The following is a 19,016-nucleotide window of genomic DNA, read 5'->3' on the forward strand; positions in this document are numbered from 1 at the left end:
TGGACTCAGAAAAACAAAACAAACCCCAAAACAAAATCCCCCAAACCTAAATTTTGTGCTTAAAAGCTTTGTTGTGTAATACCAGCAGCAAGATGAACAATTCAGGGGAGGGAACTAACATAACAAAGGGCAGAGAGGAACAATTATGGGGGGGAAAGCATGACACCAGGTGCAAGACAGCTGAGAACTACTGGGGAGATCAAAGATGGCCTGGCTAAAAGCCTGGGAAAGGCGAAGTAGGATGTACTTCAGATGTCACAGAAGGAGCAATTTAACAGGCTATTGCTCCAAACCTTGTTTCCAGATAGTCAGAAGTTAGGGGAAGTTCTTCACAGAAGGTGCAGTTTCTACTTGTGCAAAAAAATCTTAAGGAACTATTTTTCTGTATTGTCATAGCACCACCCAGTCACTGGGAAATTAGATAAAGGAACTACTGCTGCATGTTCCTATATATGCTGATTTAACAGGTTTGACACAGGAAAATGTGGCTCTATAAACAGCCAAGGACACCACTGTCTCCAACAACTATTACCCATTTTTCAGAGATTATGGACAGAAAGTTAAGTGTAGATCAGAAACAGATCTCAACACTTCAGTCACTCTCAGAGCTTAGGATACAAACATCAGTGCAAAGCAGGCAGAGAAGTTGGCGTTTTTGAAGAGGATTACAGATGACTTCAAGACTAGGAAATGATAAAGGATAAATACCATAATTTTACAAATTATTTCTCCAGTATTTCACTTTTTTTTTTTTTTCATTATTCAGTAGTATAGTAAGATACAAAGGTCTCCCACAGGTGGTTTCCAAGGAGGGTTTTTTTGCATTTAGGTGCTGTAATACTAGCTTTACACAGTGTAAAAGCTGACATATTACGACTATTCCATCTGAACATTCAGGCAGGAGGAAGAGTTTACTCTCAGAAGTCTGAGTGAAGAACATACTCAGAAACACCTTTGCTTTCGCCTCTAACGGTGCACTTGAACTTGCCCCTGGCAGAAGCAACACTAGAAACAACTGCAGTAAGGCAGATGATTACTCTTTTTCACATATGCAAGGATGTAAAGAAGGTACACTTTAATAAGATCCAGAAACATATTTACCTTTGTACAAAAGTTTAAAAAAAGTGTGCACTTTAACTATTTTAACTATTTATAGTTTTTCATAAATGTCCAGTTTGCAGTAAAGTGTATTTGGAAATAAAGTCTTCCACCAGGTCTCCCTGCAACATCTTCATAGCTCGCCAGTGAATGCTCCCACAGTTTTCTGGTTTGCCTTGGGGATGACTTAGCTCCTCTTTGATATAATCCAGCCAGAGATCTTTAAAAGAAAAATAGAAGTTCTGGTTAGATTTTGATTAAATTATTACTTAACAAACATACCAAACCTAACCATAGAAACTCTGTTTTTGTAAGGGTCCTTCATGCTAACACAATGAGGTTTACTTTGTGAAACTACAACCACCTGCCCTTGAGGACCCAAAGCCTGGATTCTATTCCCAGCTGGAACAGTCATGTCTTAAGTAATGTAGCAATAATTGAGCTGTTTACTTTTTTAAAAGGAATTCTGAAGAAATCTTGATCATATAAAACACCTCCATACTGTCTGCAAATTCAAATTAAAGGGGATGTGCATCTCTTAGGCCAGTGTCAAAACCTTATTTGCTAGTAGTCCAGAAGCCATCCCACTGTGCACAACAACCCTGGACTGAAAGTGAAGGGTCACTGCAGAGTGTTATGCGCTTAATGCCACAGAAAAAAGTAAGTTCCACTCTGCATGACAGCAATCACAAGGGCAGAACAAACAGTTACCTTTTGAAATGGATGGAAATAAAAGAGGCAGCACTGAATGAATGAATAAATAAATAAAATCCTCTTACCAGAATCTGTTGAACCAAACTCTCTTAAAGCACGTTCATAGTATTCTCTCAGATGAAGCATTTTGCAGGATTCCTAACAAAGGAAGGTATTAAAAGGCCATTTATTTTGTACAGAAGTGAATCTGCAGCTTGATTACATTCTTACAAAGAAAAAGAGTCATGGTAATTACACGCACACATGCACACTGCCAAAGATTAGTTACCATGGAACTTGTTTTTGTATTACATGCTATGAATCAACTTTAAAAAGACAAATATGAACAGAGCACAAACTAATGACACTACTCATAAGCCCTCTGTTTCCTATTTAAATCCAAAGTTAGAAGTCTATTTTGCAAATACAAGGCACTAATTGGATATTCAACAACTTACTTGCTCCTTTTCTATTTGGATCATCTTCCTGAAGAAGTCAAGTGAAAATGGACGATTTTCACACAGGCTGAAGTAAAAACATAAGTAACTTTAGAAGTCAAGCCTTTTTGATATATGCCCTAGAACAATCAGGTTTGAAGGTTTTATTTGTCACCTGGTAAAAACTCTTTTAACTTTCTTATAACCACCAATTCTGTAAGTCCAGTCAAGATACATTTCTTTCATAGTCACAGATTCAGCAGGAGTTGTGGCACATAAGGATCTCTGCAAGTTTAAAAGGGAAAAAAAAAAGAAGCACAAACAAATAAACCACATAATTTACAATTAAAAGACAACAAGGGAGAAGAAACCAAATAGTACCTTTTCCCTAATTAGGTACCTGACATAAAGCAGATCTCATAAGTGAGAAAAAATACTGGACAAAAGCATCACAAATGTCTGAAAGACTGCATTACAGAATCATTTAGGTTGGAAAGGACCTTGGAGATCATCTAGTAGGTAACACATCCAATACTTTTCACATTAAAATATTGTATTTAGGTTGTAACCTAAAATACATGTCTTCTCCAATAGTCCATACAGCTGGCCATTGGCATTTCCCTAATATCGTTCATGCAGAGGGTTTCACAATGCTCTACAAACAACTGAATTCAAGCTTCCACCTGAAATACATGCTTTATGTTGTAAATAGGGAAAAAAACCACCCCAAAACCCAACATTACAGGCAAAGAGAAAATGTTTTGCCCTAAACTATTTAAGGAATTTACAGTGAGATTAAAAGCCCAGTTTTCATCTTGAGTTTTAACAAGGTTGTTTTCACACTGATTGAAAAATTCTCTTTTCCATCTTCAGACAGACATCTGAAAATAGAGCACAATTTCTAGACTATTAAGTAAAAGAAGAGTCCATCACTGGTTGTGCTTACAAACATCAAGATGTCTTAGAAGCATGGGGACATATGTGCATGAGCCTACATCCAGTTGATTTTTGGTAACAGAGTTTTACTTGAAATCCTTTGATATCAACACACCCATGAAGGAACTGCAGTGTAAAGCATTTGCTACACATTCCATCCATGTGCACTGTTCCCATGTATTTACACACTGTCATCAAAAATCGATTTCTATTAGTTAAGTACCTGGTAGAGAGCGTCCGTGTCTTCCTTGCTGTTTGTGCTTTCACTCCATTCCACCCAGAGGGTCCATAATGGCAAAGTGCCCTACAAAGTAAGCAGATAAATCAAATGACTGAAATACAGTGACTCTGATTTATAGAAACTGACAGCAACACATCCACCAGGTTCTGTATTACAGATGCTGTAAAAAAAGTCCTTTAGACATAGCTCTTAGAAAGACAACTTTGGACTGCACACTGAAATCACTTCATGTTTCCTTCCTCACTTACAGGACAAATACTACTTAGCTGGACAGCTGCAAGACAGGTTGGCACGGATGAGAGACAAGTACTTCTGCATCACCAAACACTGCAGTACAAAGGTAACTTCCAAGAACAAGGAGGAAAGAAACAATCACCTCCTTGTTTGCTCTCCTCACTCCTTGTGCCCAGGGTTTGAAATGGAACAGTTAGAGAGCACATAGCTAATTCAAGGCCTCAAATACCACACACACAAATATCTCAGAACAGCGAAGAAAAGGAAACACCATTTTTCAAGTAAGACACAAAGAATACCAGCTGACTGCCACAAAGTATGCAAAACATCACCTGCAAGCAGATTTTATAGGTGTGAATTTGAAATGAATTTACAGTTCCCCAATGCTTTGGAATGCAATGTGCATGTGAAATGTCAAGTTCTTATTTTTGACCATAAAAACAGTTCAGGACTTTGAATGTCTTGTGAAGGAAAAAACCCACTACCTCAAATAAGTATCAGTTTTCCAGCCCAAGACTAGTGTGCAAGTCCAAAAAACCAGCACAGACCTTAGATTTCACGTGCTTAACAGCTTCTTCAAAACACTGGGTCACACTGTCACTCTTCAGTTGGATCAGCACCTGCAGCCTCATCTGCCACGTTTCCACTGACAGGCTGAAGCGTTTTGTTGCAGCTTCTGCCACCTCTGTAGCCTTCTCAAAGAGGTTGGACTCCAGTAATAGTTGAAGCTAAAACCCAACAGACAGAACTAATCACCACAAGAGATTCGTAATACCTTGTTAAAACAATACCTTTGTAATATCTTGAACACAATATTGCCCACCTTTACTCAAAATGGTAAAGACAGGCATGCAAGCAATGCAGGACAGTCTCACAGCCATCTCACAACCTATACCTCTGTGTCAACTCTTACCCATTGCTTATAGAGAGCTTCAGGCAGCAAACTGGACTCATGGGCTTTGTTGAACACACTCAGTGTCCTCTGCAGCCTCTAGAACCAACAGAGAAGAAAACGTAAAGAAAATAACATTATACCTGCATATACCAGATCCCAGCATTACAAAGAGCTGTAGATTAGTGTATCAACATGTCACTGAAATTCGGTAAAAGTTAACGTATCTAATCCTGCATACATTCCAAGATGAACAGGAAATCTGAGCATCTGAATTATACTTCTTCCTTAAAGAGCAAAAGAACAACACAGTAATGTTCTTTTACTGTATTAAACAGGAAGCAAACTGCACAGGATGATTACTTAATTCACTGAGTCACACCCAAGCATAGATACATAATTAAGGTGCCCATGTGCCAGCACCAATTTTTACTCAACATTTATTTGCAATAGTCATTTTAATTCATCCTTTTATTTGAACAAGGATGAACAGGTTTGCAGGACAGTCAGCAAACATTAACAAGTTTGCACTCTTAACTCGCATCCAAAGAGGTCACTGTACTTTACTGACAAGGCTGGTTTATGCCCAAGTTATTCATGTTCAGGCAGGCCCATTTAAATTTGACAGTAAAAGTGATCCCCTCAGATGGAGGCTAAATGATTTTTAATGATGGTTGCAGGTAAGTATTTCTGATAAAATGCCAAAATATATTTGCTCCTTGTTTGATAGATTACAAAAGTCAGTAAAAGTTGGGATGATTTATTACTGTAATTTCCTAATGGGCTTTTACCTTTTGCTTTAATTCTTCACTGTTGGTTTTCCTCTTACATCTCTCTAAGCAAAAAGTGATGTAGCATTTCCACATGTCCTCTGTAGAATCAAAGGCATAACATCACACTTTAGAGAATCACAAGAGTAAGCACAAATACTTGTCTTTAAGGAATACAGAGAATCCAAGCACTCGAGTGTTAAACCCAACTTTGTTTTAGAATGTTGTATTCTAACAGAGGCCCTACATTTAGAGCATTAACATTTTAAGATGGCTTCCCAGTATAAGCTGCAGCCATTAACTCTAAAGAGCACTAAGCTCTTAATTCAACTGAGGCTTCAGCACACACTGTCACAATTGCTCTGTGTACCCTTCGCCTGTAGTTTTTACGGTTCTGCAAGAGCAAGGACACTCACAGGCAGTTGAGAAAATCCTTGTCTTCAAAGGCTATATAAGCACAGCAAGTTTGAGTCCACTCCACAGATAGTGCCTTGAGAGCCTCCTTTGGGAGTAAGGGCAATGCCAGATGTTGAGGCTGGATATCCATTCCACTGGCAACTCAGAAGCATTGCTTACTCACAGTTAACCAGCAATACACTCGAGTTCTACAGGTTTCCTTAAGAAAACTTTTTCTATTTCCAACTCCCAAAGTTCTATTCATCTGTGGGCTTCTATTCTCCTCATTAGTTAAATCACATTAATAAAAGTAAACAAGCAACAAAAAGCACTTTCAGTTAAGCAGCTCCTTCAAGAACATAAATCCATTGGAAAATAACCATAATAACCCATAAAATAACCCCCCCAAAAGTAGCATCTAAAAATGGCTTGCCTTCTTTTAGGTATGGTAGAGCCTGTCAACACCTATTTCAAAGCTTTCACAGTACACAGCATGTCAAGGTACCAGGAAAAAATGATGGTTAAATGCAGGCAGAACTTTTCACCTGTCGGAACTGCCCCCACAGCCTCTTCAAAGACTGCACAGCATCGTTCCTCTCTCTGGGTCATTTCAGATACTTTCATCTGTTTTGTGGTGGGTTCTGTGGACTGCAGGGACCCCAGCTCCAGCTCACGACGGGCCATGTATTCCCACATAAGAGGATCATCAGCATACTTGGTCTGCAAACTAAACATGCCGTATCTGTAATACCCCCAACCATCATTCTTCTGCGGGTATGTTTAGAAGAGTTGTTATACTAGTATAGAAATGTACTTGCTTTCTAAGTAATCAAGTGCCAGAGAAAAAAAATTTTACCATTTCACAAGAGAAAGACAAAAATATTAGCCTATTTTGTTTTTTTATTTAATATGGATATTCTCCAGTAATAGCATGAACTAGACAGGAAGGTTTCAAGAGAGATCCTTCTTTTGAGAGATGAACTACTGGACAAACTAAAGATGCAAAAGAACCAAAGTACACTAGAAAAATCCACAGTTCCTGCAGAAACTGAGTGTAGAAATTATTCAGCAACAACTAAGTTTTTCTTAGCAGCTTCTAAAAGCCTTTTCTGAAGTTAGATCCTTTTCTAACGAACATGCTTGCCCGTATTTTGTTTTTCTTAAAGGATTTCCCATAGGCCTTAACATTCTATTTCCCTAGAGGAACTGCCTTTAGTTGTTAATCTGTCAACTCACTATAAATCAGCCAAGTTCCGAGAACATGTTTCTTAAAAAAACAAAACAAAATAATAAAAACACCCAACACAAAGCCATACCTCACCTTTCAAGAATTTCTTTTTGCAGATCTTGGGTAAAATCGAAGAGCTTTGCGATAGAAAGCACAGCCAGATGGAACTCAACACCTACATTTCAAGAGAAGAAAAAAAAAAACCATCAAGTGGAGTATTATATCCATTGCACACTGCATTTCTGTATCTTTGCAAGCTTTTGTCAAAAGTAAGTATCTAGATAGATATGCTTTTCTTTTCTGTAAATCTCAGGGTTTCACCTATATAAGCCATATGTTAGAATGTTGGCTGCCTGACGATATTCTTCATGAGTTCATGTTATCCAGTTAGACAAAAAAGGCCAGGAGAGGCAGGACACTCCAGACTCCAAAGTGATAAACTAGTCCTGTCCTGACATGCTTACAGAACCTTCCAGCTAGGTTCCACTTGCAAATTTTATCAGCACCTCCTCTACTCCTTCATTTGACTCTGCAATGAAAACACAGAAGGCTCCTGTGGAGGTCCGGGACAGACCTCTCTAAAGCTGCACAGTATACATCAATGAATTGTATCCATCCATCTTGTATCTCCATAACTTACCTCTGAGGATGTCAACTGACATGACATTAATTCATTACAAATCCCTGTCAGCCATTACTCACCTCCTTATTTTTAGGTGCTTACAAATTATTTTTATGCCTATTTATTCCACTATTTATCCAGGAATTTAAATTAAGCCAACTCCATCTGTAATTTCCTCTAATGTCCCTTTCCTTTTCAACATTGTTATTATATTTTGCCAACTGTCTTCCAAAATATCCTCATCTGTCATGGTTTCTCAAATATATCTGCTACTACTTTGCAATTATTTTACCCAATACTTTCAATAAAATGGGTGAATTTTACCAAGCCTGGTTAATTCAAAATGATCTAACCTGTTTTGTTACCCGTCTGAATTCTTACTTCATCACTAGTGCTAGCCAATTAGTTGTGACCAAATGTTCAGTAAACAACAAGAAATGTTAAATCACCTTTAATTTTCTGAGCAGCATCCCTGTAGATTATGCGAGCCATTTCCCCATTGAGAATTTCTTCGGAATAACTGAATTCCCCCTGCAATATCAACCATAACATCGTTGAAAAAATTATTTTCCTTCCTCAGCTACCATTCTTGCAAATGTGAAAAACATATCAGAATAAAATATTCATGTTTTTCTTCATCCAAATCTATGGTTATCTAATTTGCATATCAACTATAACAAAGTGATAGTAAGTTTAACTATTCCTTTCCAGAAATTACTATTAACTTTCAAACTGAGGGATGTAACAAAAGACTTTACAACATAAAGAAAAATCAATGTATGAAATATTTTTGCTGAGCACCGGCCAACACTTGAAAAGCTTAACACAGGCACAGGACAAAGAAAAACTTCCTCTAAGCTGTTCTTGAACACACCATTAATACAGATCCTTTCCGTGCATTATGCAAGCAAACAGTATCTCTTCGTTTAGCTGACCTACCAAGTCCATCTTTGCTTGTTCAAATTCCTTCTTTTCTTTCCTTTGTTTTTCAGCATGCATCAGTTCCATTCTGAAATACTTCAAGAGAGAATAAACTGAAATTACTGTGGGGATGGGGATAAATCATAAAACATCTAAGTCCACAAATATGGTAAAACAAGCTCTATTTGAGGAGCTGCAAATCAGGACTTTGTCAACATCCCACATATGTCCTTGGTTTTTAAAGGTTTGTGCATATAGCTATCTGCCCTACATATTTACTCAGAAATTTCCCACATGCAGAAATTACCACTTTCTAGTCAAATTCCAGTTCTCTCAAACAAAACCATGTTCCCTAGGCAAAGGCTAGGGACACCAGGTCTAATTCAGACAACTATCTCCTAGCAGAGTTTACAGTACTTTAGAAAGGGATTCTAACAGTTCTCTATAAACAGTGTGAAAACCTACATAAACACAGGATTTACTAAACAACTGAAAAATGCTACAAAACTTTTTTCCAGTTTTCTCATACTGATCTGGGAAATATGCTGGATTGATTTGGTCTGATTAATCAAACAACTGGTCATAGAAGAAAGCCAGGAACTCACTTCTTGATAAAGCTTTGGGCACTCTGGATGGAAGCGCAAAGCACGAAGGAACAAGTGCCTAGCACTTTCTGATGAGAGCTGTGTCTCCATTTCCCATTTTGCTGCCATAATCCACAGTGCTGCAACAGATGATACAAGTAAATTAAGGTTAAAGCAAGCAGCTGGTCATGAGAACCTATTCTGAAGCTACTCTCCAGGATGAACAGGCTGGTTTTGTTCAGCATATCCACCCCAGCATAATCCATAATCTCAGCAATGGAATAAGACTGATTATCTCCCAGGTAAAACCAAGTTAAAGGACTAAAAACTAAGCAGATCCAGGAAGTTTAATCTGATACAGCTACAGATCCAATGCTCTACAATGATGTCTTCAAAAGCCAAAATGCAGCTGCAAGTGTTCAACATCATCTACCTCCAAAACATCTACCTAGTCCCCGACTACCTGGGAAATGGTCATTCAGACCATAGGGACTCCCACTTCACATCACCTTTTGATTGCTCAGCACAATCCCTGTCAGAGCCCTTCTCTCTGAAGCAGCAGCAAGGCAAAGAAAAGAGAGTAGGAACTTTTACCCCAATAGCTTGAACTGAGATCTAGAAGAACTTAAACCAACACTATACAACGTATACTGAGTCATTAACACAGCACTCACCATCGGTTTATTTACCTGGTTTATTGGAATGAATGGCCAACATGGTAGAAAACACCTTACTAAGCTGATGTTTTGCATTCTGTGAAAGAAGAAGTTTTGGTTTACGCACTCTAGTACCAAAGTGAACTACCAGCACCAAAGTTACATTATTAAAACTTACAAGTTGTAATGCAATTGTACCGGAAAAGACATTTCTCTACTACTTTATCTTCAGTAGAAAGTTTCTCATATGTATTCAATACTGACCAGATTTTAAATGTTACCAGATTAGATTAACATAGTTAACTCAAACCTCTCTGAACTACATAGCTAATGTTACCCAAGGCACAAACCCATAGTCTCTGACCACTTTTGAGGTAAAGACTGTATTTTTTAATTTAGCCATTTGCATAACTATTACAAGGTCACCTTCTTCCTTACAGAAAAGACAATAACTGAATGATAATAATAATGTGAAGAGTTGCAGAGGTAAGCTTATGAAGTACAGAACTGCCAAACTGTATTTTTCAGAATAGCCACTATAACAAATGTTTGGAACAAAAATCGCAGCTCACAGACAGGTGATCCATTCATTCCAGAGAACAAACATTATGATTCTCCCAAACCAAATTATATAATTAGCCTTACCTTTGCCACCTGTAAGCATCAGATTTCATACCAATTCATTTTGAGTCAAATTTTACACTTGGGATACATCCGTGAAAATCCCAGGCAACTCCAATACTATCAAAATTCTTTCAGTATTACAGCATGTGACAGTAAAGTCTGTACCCCTGTCTTGTAACACAACCTCCATGTGCCTGATTAAACACCTGTCCAGTATCTCAACACAGATTAAGATTAGCATTTTTAAAACTCACCCACTGCTTGCAAAATGCAACATGTGAAAGCCAAAGCTGGACATCTTCCTGTTAGAAATGCAAGGTGGAAGAGAATCAACCTTACAATAAGGCAAGCACAAAAATCACTTGGACATTGACAAGTAAACAATATGCCCTTGGTACAATGACTTGGCATGCAGAGAGGAAGAATTCTGAATCTCAAAGTTCTCCTTTTCCTGTCCCAGATCTTCAAGTTCCTGCAAAACATGCAAAGAAAACCAACCCTCCTATCTCACGATGCACAGACAAATCCGTTAAACTGAACTCAACAGAGACCTCACTGTAATGGTTCCTGAGGTGCCTCATTTAGGTTTTACCATTAGATATATTTTCCTAAAGCAGCCGAAAGTTCCAAACAGGCAGACCAAACTCACACTGCAATACGTGGCTCTATACAACTGAGGATTAATGACTGGGAAAGGACAAAATACTGTTTGTATACAAAACCCATCTAGACTTGCTAACTGCAAGACCAAATGTCCACTTAGTTTTCCTACTACATTCTTCTGTATTATTGCAAATATTTTGTGGCAATATCTAGATATTTTTACATACCAAAAGGGCACTTTTCAACCTATCAGTACAAATAAACAAACTTACCTTCCATTTCCCTGTAGCACGGTTGAAGAGACTGTGGACTCTGTGTAAAATAGAGTTCTCAATTTCATCCTTCTTAAACGAATATCCAATGCGCTTGGAGAAAAAAAAAAATTTACTGCAACAGAAAATCTGGCATAAAGTATTTTGCATTCTAAATAACTGACAAACTTACTGCTCTTCTTTTCTTGATCAATTCCAGCAGATTAATTTCATACTAGAATAGGGAGAAAAAAACATTTAAAAAAAAAAATGAGGAGACACATAACAGCAAGAGAAAAAAATACAAATAAATTTTTTTATAGCTAATGATGTAAACAATAAAAATTACATCCAGGAAAACATAAACAACAATTTTTTGGCTGGATCACTACATTTCTAAGGCTGACTGAAATTAACCTTGAGTATTTATATTGCACATATTTCAGACTTGATACATTAGCATTCAGTATTCCTAGAATCATAATGCACAAGCCAAACTTCTAGCACCACAAAAAAATTATTACACTTAACTACAATTTGCACAGCACATCAGGGAACTGGGGTCTCTGCATCCCTGGAGAGAGAAAAACTACAGGAAAGGCACAAAAAGACTCTCTCATCCCAAACGCAGGCACCAACTCGCGGCTATGCTGCGTGCTCTAGTGTGTCAATAACGAGCCCATGCCAGCACAACACTTACAAGTGAGCACTAGGGACCTGGTGAGGAGAGGCCTCGAGAATCAGCCACGTATATCACTGCAAAATGACTTCACTTCTAACTGAGCTGCACCTACGACGTGAGCTAACACGCTCAGCTGAACAGTAAAGCCTACCTGAATGTAATTAATAAAATCCTCCTTCCGAAGTGCTCTCCGCTGTATCTTGTACTCCAGAGCCGAGGCCTTCCTCAGGACAGCCCTACGGGAAGGGGAAATCAGCGAGCGGGGCAAACCCGGCCGCGCCGCCTGCGCTCGCTGCCCCCCACCGCGCCCCGGCCACCTCCCGCCTCACCTGGTCTCCCTACGCGTGAACAGCCCGACCCGCTCCAGCTGCTCCAGCTCCGGGACTCGGTCCTCCAGCCGCTGCTCGACGCGCTCCGCCATGGCTGCGGCTGCGGCGCCCCAGCGGCCTCACGCGTGCGCCTCGCCCCGCCCCTTCCGGCGTCACTTCCGGTCGCACCGCCCCGCCCCCGCCTTCCGGGGCCGCGCCGCTCTGCCGCCCCCCGGCGGCAAACGGCAAACCCCGGCGAGGGCGGGCGGCCCGGGACGGCTCAGCCGGGACCGTCGGCTGGGACCGGCCCCGAAAGGGGCTACGGACGTGTCGGGGCCCGGCAACAGCCCTGAGCTTCAGCGCTTCAAGAACCGCAGAAGCGCGGGGTGCTCTGACGTGGCACCGGCCCAGACTCGGGTGACGGAACATCAGCCCCGAACCGCTGCAAGCACACTGCTCTCCGGTGGGAATCCTCCCAGGAGAAACGGCTCTTCGCCTCTCACGCGGCACCTTTCTTCTGAAAAAAACAACCAGTAAAACCAGGTGACGGTAAATTTGAGTTTCTTAAATGAGGGAAGTCCTGGAAAATCAATAAAATGGAGGCGAGAGGTAATTTTTTTGAGAGAGTTGTTTTAATATGTATTATCCACAGCAGTATCTTCTCTTGCTCAGAGTTGTCACTGCCATCACTGAGCTGGTAAGAGATGGAACCAGCTTCACACCTGCTCTGCCCTGTTGTGGCAATTACTCCCTCCTGGAGGAAAAGGCAGGAGCCCTTTCTCTGAAAAAGCACAGGGGGAAATGACTAATGGCAGGACGACCTCTGGCACAGCACTTTTCAGGTGATAAATATAAATGTGGATAATCTTTCCCTTTTATTATAATAGAATGGCTTAAAATGCATTGCTGAGTACAGAGCAAGAACCTGAGCAGCTGAACTGTATTAAAAACACACATACGACAAAACACTTTACAAGAACTATCAAGAACATTCGTTTTCACCTGCTATGACTTGGATTTGTGGTGGTTTTTCTCAATATTGGGTGTCAATTAAAAAAAACAAAATTAATTCTTAGTGGGAGAGCTTTAACAACTTTTAACTGTGTTAGGAAATAGGGACAGTTTTTCAAGAAGTCATCAAACAGGAAAGTTACCGGGAAATGGAGAGGCACCATCCACTCACAGACCATACCGAGTGCCGAGCTGGGTGGCTGGGGCAGGTCTGAATCGCAGCTGCCCCCTGCAAAGGGGCCACTTACCCACCTCGCAAGGCTGAGGCAGCCCCCGACACACGCTCTCCACCCTGGAGGCTCCCACGTTCTCCGCAGGCCGTGGGTCTGTGTATTACCGGGCTGTCAACTCACCTTTACGAACGCGCAATGCACAATAGAAGCGGCAAAAATCCAGCAGCTGCCTGGGAGCAGCTGAGCCATCCCTGCAGTGGAAGGAGGCACTCCCCCAGCAAGGACAGCTGGAGGGCGGAGGGTGATGGGCTCGGCATCCCGGTGCAAGCCACCCCCACTTGCGGGGCAAATCCTTCAGTCCCTGGGGAACTGAATTTCAGTGAGTTCACCTCCCACTGAGTTCAGCCATCAGTAAAGCAGCACAACGGGTAATCCTCAAAGTGGCTCTGTAAGAGTACTGATCATTAGTAACACTTATTAATTACATTGGGTTTGACTTTTTTGAGATGTACCAGCTCAAACTGATTCTCATATAAGTCCACAGACTTCACTAAAATAGTACTTAAAGAGGACTACACTGGGCATGAAAAGTAGCATTAGCATACTGAATCACTAAGCAAGAATTGGATTGAAATTACTACACTTGATCGTTTATTTATTTTTATATTTTTGCATCTGATTGCATGATTTTATACCATAAAACCATTCTGTATTTCAAACTTCTCTTTCATGGTGCACTTAGATCACAACATATAAATGAGAACACCACAGGCAGTGTAGGAGTTCAGAGCTTAAAAGATAAATGTCAGTCATTACCTGGAAACCTCTGGGAAATTCTATTTCTGTCTTCTTGCTTTCCTCATTCTTTAAACACTAAGCTCTCCTTTGGCTGAAAACCAGCAGTAACTGCAAAAGAGACACAAACATAAACAACAGTCTTCTGAAACCTCATGGTTGATTATTCTATCAATCTGAAAATAGTGTTTTGTGGTCAACCTACAGTGTTCTGCCACGTGCAGGCAGTTAGGAACTTTGAAACTCAAAACCCATGACCAAACAGCCCATGACTGTTAGAACGTAGAGGATAGAGAAGTGTGTGCGCTCTAAGGGGCAACAGCAACCTCCACCTTGAATGGTGCCTCCAGGAGAATCCAGTCATAGGCGTGTAGCTACCAACAGGTCTTTGACACATGTGAGAGTTACTCCCATGCTATCCACACACCGCTAACAATGTGTGTCCAACAATGCCTCTTAGGGCATTAAATCCCTCGTTAGCACTTGTCAAAGCACCACAATATCATCTGATAGAAGCATACAGGCACAGCACAAACCACTCTGCAGGACCCATCACTGTGGGACTCAAAGGAAGAAAGAATGGTGTGCACCAAAACAATAGACTCCCCAAGTTTCTAGTTTAGGGGCCTGGTATTTCCCACTCAAAAACACATACACAGAGTGAGTAACAGTAAAATTTAACTGAATTTTTTTATGACCTCACAGAATTATTTACAAATAAAACAGATCACAAACCAACTGAAAATATTATCTGTTCCCTCAGATATCCCTCCTTTCCTGTAAATGGAAGTAGTACAAAAATAAAAATGCCTTTCCTTTTCTTCCCCCAGCGAAACAGTCCTTAGAACAATTAACATAATGGACTGTCAAAAGTGCTCAAACCAAACTGACAAACGTAGTAAGTGGCAGGCAAGCCCAGCCCGACCCACCAGAACACTGCATGCTGGATTTGTCATGCAAATCAAAATGGAACCTGACATGCTCTTTGTTCATTTTCCTTTCAAAAAATCTACTTTAAATGCCTCCCATGTGCCCTGTTTTGGAAGCTGACATTCCAAATGCATCAGTGCAAATTATGGGAGGGTTCCATTACCAATAAAGACATAACGATACACAGAGTTTCAACAAATCTGATCGGAAGACCGGAGAGACAACTGCTGCAGCTGGGACCTGTAGGGTCAGTCAGTTTGCTGCTGCTGCTTCTTTTATGAAGTTTCCTTAGAAAAACTCCATCAGTAGGTCCTTGCAGGAAGAGTTCTGGCAAGCTGTCACAGCTTAGTATTTATAGATGATAGTCTGCAAGCAATATATATATTGTGAATTAGGAATAATATAATTGGTTTTACTTTAAATCTTGTCTGTATTAAAGTGCATGACAGTTAATTGATTTAGATATATCTTCTTTATTTCTGCTATTTTACCACCTAAGTGCATAAACAATTACAGCTTTTCAGAAGATGCCACCAGAGGTACAGTATTTTACAGTTACCTTATACTCTATGAGGATGCCTTTTAAACAATGAGAGTGATAATCTGACCTTATGAACATAATTGGAAAACTTCCACCAACTTCAGCTGAGCCAGTGGTTCATCCTTAGGGACACATTTTTAACAAAGCCCTCAGAGCATTTACCGAGTATGTGGGGCTTTGGTTTAAAAATACACGAACATATCTGTTAATAAAGCAGCTTGTAATTTACTCTCAAAAATAGACTAACCCAGACTTCTGGCTGTATTAACTTCCCTAGTTTTGTAATTAAAACAATTAACATCATGATTTGGTTTCACCTCTGCTAGAACCAGCAGTCAATCTACATAAACAGTGGTTTCATCACTGAGCCTCCAAAATTTACATTTAAGACTATGCGATCGGTCAGTTGGACTGCTCCATACCTAACTTAATACTGGTACATGTACCTGTCCTGCAAAAATGGGTTTTTTTCCACTCTGATAGACAGCCGCTTGTCTTTGTCGATGCATTCCTTTACTCTTGCAGCTTGTTGGCCCTTACTCTGCAGCATTAGATCTGGGTGCTTCCTAGAATTTAATTCACTTACCTCTTTGTCAACTTTACTGGTAAAAGAAAAACAATAAACATTTTCATTCCTGCTTTAACAGAACTATTACTCAACAATTTATGCTTACATACAGTCTCTTAAAAAAGGAAGACCTTTGCTTTTTTCTCTGCATTGGCTCTGAACTTGAATTTTTATGAATGAGATTTTTCCTCCTACTCATTTTGAAGCATTCTGTTTCTTCTCAGTTGCCCCAACATCTGAACATCTATACACAGGGAATTTTCAGTGAAGGGGAATGATGTCTCTGGAATTATTTCCTCGCCAATTCACATCTGGTACTCGGTACAAGATCCATCTGTTTATTCAGGGTCTCCAGGGGCTTGTACAGTAGTGGCTATAAGTATGCCTTTTAATTTGATTTTGTCCTTTGGCTGGTTAGTAAGTAGATGACAGTCTGTCTAAATGCAGGAGGGCAGTTATAACTAGTCAGTCATCATATTCTAGTTGCCAATTCATAATCCAGTGGAATGACAGTCACATTTCAACAATTTAAAACTGTATCAGTCAACTCCTACATACTCCCAAATTGTCAACACCATGAAATGTATTGCTTAATTACCTTAATTTTAGTATTATTTCTTGCACGTACATTTGTACTTAGGATTGTTGCCAGAGCTCTGTAGAGCAGAGTCATGCTAATCTTAATTTACCTTACTAACCTGTCTAGGTTTGAAGAGTAGATGAAATTGTGGCATGGCCTTGGGTGACCGCACTGTATCATAAGTAACAACGCAGGTGAAGACTGAACATCCTCAATGCAAAGCCTCATATCTCTTAAACACAAAGATGTCAGTACCAGCATCAACAAAACTGGCATGCCAAAGAGCACAAATTATGCCACATATAGATTTACTTCTCCTTCCAAAAAGTGGGATTAGGATTGGTCACAATTTGCCTCTTGCTATGTTTCCCACCTTCTTCTGTGGAGAGGTGTTTAGCGTGGTAAAAGCACTTAGACCCCAGTCATGGCAACAACCAGTAAAACTACTTCTGGCGTATGAGTAATTCAGATTATAGTGTGCAGAATTGTATATCCCAAGCAGCATGCCAAAACCAAGATAAACTTGTAAAAGCCTTCTGAAGCAACCTCTAGTATATAAAACCACAGATAACATGTTAATTTTCATATGAAACACTTAGATAAGCTCTCCTATGTGTGAATTTTGTATACCTGTGCTAACTGGAAAACACTGGGAAAACAGTTTCTGCCCAAGCAACTGCTGATGATAAAATTCAAAATGTTAATCTTATTAACCTGTACTTGGTTTAGTCACAAAAGAAAGAATTGATCCCTGTTAAAATTTATGCCTTACTTAAAGCTGAAATTAATTTGTTAATGAATTAATTTGAGGTTTCATTTTACTATCTTTTGGCATGTTGCTCCTATATTTTTCTTTTTGCTTGATTGAAGCTTTCATTCTTGTACTGTCAACAGACTTTTGGTGAGAAACTTCTATTTACATCTGTAACTGACTTAATTCTCACATCTTCCCAATAGTTTCTCTTTGATCTCTACATTTCTGAGTTTAACCATTAAGTTTACATCAAAAGTTTTTCAGCTGCTGTATCTTGCGGTTTCTGGGACTCAATTAAGAGAACACAAATCCTGGAAGTTCATTTGGAATTATTTTTTGATAGTTTTGCACAAAGTACTACATATGCTGGATCTCTGAAATTACAGTACGAACTAGCATGATTCCTATTCCATTTCCATGTCTTAAGCACTTAAACATCAATATTTGGCATGGATTTTTTCCGTGTATTTTGTTTGGAATCATACATTAAACATATTGTAGTGCTGGTGGTTTTTTTTCAAATTTATCATATGCAAGAGGCCTACAGATTTTATGTGAAAACAGCAAACAACTCTAGATTAAAACATTAAAAGCCTAAAATTTTTCTTTCCTGAAGCTCAAGTTTTAAAAGGGGGCTAATGACAAAGATTCACAGTTTCTCTGAGGACAAAAGAGACAAGAACTTTTATACAGCTCACTTCAAGCACCTTTAATTTTTCAAACAATTACAAATCTGATGAAGACATTCAAAATGAAGGGCACAGACAAACAATTAAACCAACTAAGATGTTCTGAGTGATGTGTGAGCTCAACTGAGCAACAACAGTCCTGCATAGAGACTCCAAAAGTCCTTTTCCTACTTATCAAATCTTCAGTGATACTGGGAATCTATTCAAGTTTTAACAAAGGTGAATAACACCACCTTTCAGCAGACACTTCCTTTTGATTTTGATCCAATCTTATATGAAGATCTTGTTTTAGACTTTGTCTTTAAAACTAAGTGGATGTTATCCTGAATTTACTGTTTTTACATTATAAACTTTTTGTTTGTTTGTTTATTGTATGAGATGTATTTTTCTGTAATGAATGCTTTTACTTTTAGTACATTTCTGGGCTTACAAGTTAAATCACCTTAAGAGATGTTCTACCTTTCTAGAGCAAATTAATATATTGGGCCTAGGCTTTTCATAATGATTTTGAAATAATTCTGGTATTTTTAGAACGCTATCTAAACACTAAAGACAAACACCACTGCTAAAAAGCTACCAAGCAAAAATAAATCATTAACTGAAAATCAGGAAATAAATTTCACTGTAGAAGTCATGAAAAATGTATTAAAACATCACTAAGAGACCGCCAAGAAATAACTCCTGAGCACGCATTTCTGCTAAGCAGTAATGACTAATAATTACCAGTTATTGTTCACAATGTGAATGCAGAAGATAGGTGACCCGGTGCAAAACATACTGTGCATTCACTTTTCACTCT

At 39.4% G+C, this 19,016-nt stretch overlaps 1 protein-coding gene across 2 annotated transcripts; it reads right to left on the bottom strand.

Annotated features, from left to right (window-relative positions):
- Window positions 1–1,021: 1,021 nt before the first annotated feature.
- Window positions 1,022–12,346, bottom strand: UTP6 (UTP6 small subunit processome component). 2 transcript variants are annotated; one of them, XM_074922220.1, is made up of 19 exons: window positions 12,198–12,346; window positions 12,020–12,104; window positions 11,380–11,421; window positions 11,208–11,300; window positions 10,587–10,634; window positions 9,742–9,805; window positions 9,074–9,192; window positions 8,487–8,564; window positions 7,997–8,078; window positions 7,019–7,100; window positions 6,243–6,424; window positions 5,323–5,402; window positions 4,553–4,630; window positions 4,182–4,367; window positions 3,388–3,468; window positions 2,404–2,513; window positions 2,250–2,316; window positions 1,878–1,950; window positions 1,022–1,318 (listed from the first exon to the last, which is right to left on the bottom strand). In XM_074922220.1, the coding sequence occupies exons 1-19, from the start codon at window positions 12,287–12,289 to the stop codon at window positions 1,161–1,163; spliced, it is 1,800 nt and encodes a 599-aa protein (XP_074778321.1). In that variant the 5' UTR covers window positions 12,290–12,346; the 3' UTR covers window positions 1,022–1,160. The 2 variants fall into 2 exon arrangements, with proteins under 2 accessions (XP_074778321.1, XP_074778320.1); XM_074922219.1 differs by having other exon boundaries at window positions 4,188–4,367; window positions 12,198–12,345.
- Between the last annotated feature and the right edge of the window lie 6,670 nt (window positions 12,347–19,016).

This window comes from Athene noctua, chromosome 18 (genome assembly GCF_965140245.1).
Source record: "Athene noctua chromosome 18, bAthNoc1.hap1.1, whole genome shotgun sequence".
Classification (NCBI taxonomy): Eukaryota; Metazoa; Chordata; class Aves; order Strigiformes; family Strigidae; genus Athene; species Athene noctua.

Excerpts from the sequence above, each read along its gene's own strand:
- UTP6 (XM_074922220.1), bottom strand. The coding sequence starts at position 12,289 with ATGGCGGAGCGCGTCGAGCAGCGGCTGGAGGACCGAGTCCCGGAGCTG. Across the intron at positions 11,422-12,019 it reads ATTTTATTAATTACATTCAG|TATGAAATTAATCTGCTGGA; the intron begins GTAGGCTTTACT and ends TCCCTATTCTAG. Across the intron at positions 10,635-11,207 it reads GTGCTACAGGGAAATGGAAG|GAAGATGTCCAGCTTTGGCT; the intron begins GTAAGTTTGTTT and ends CATTTCTAACAG.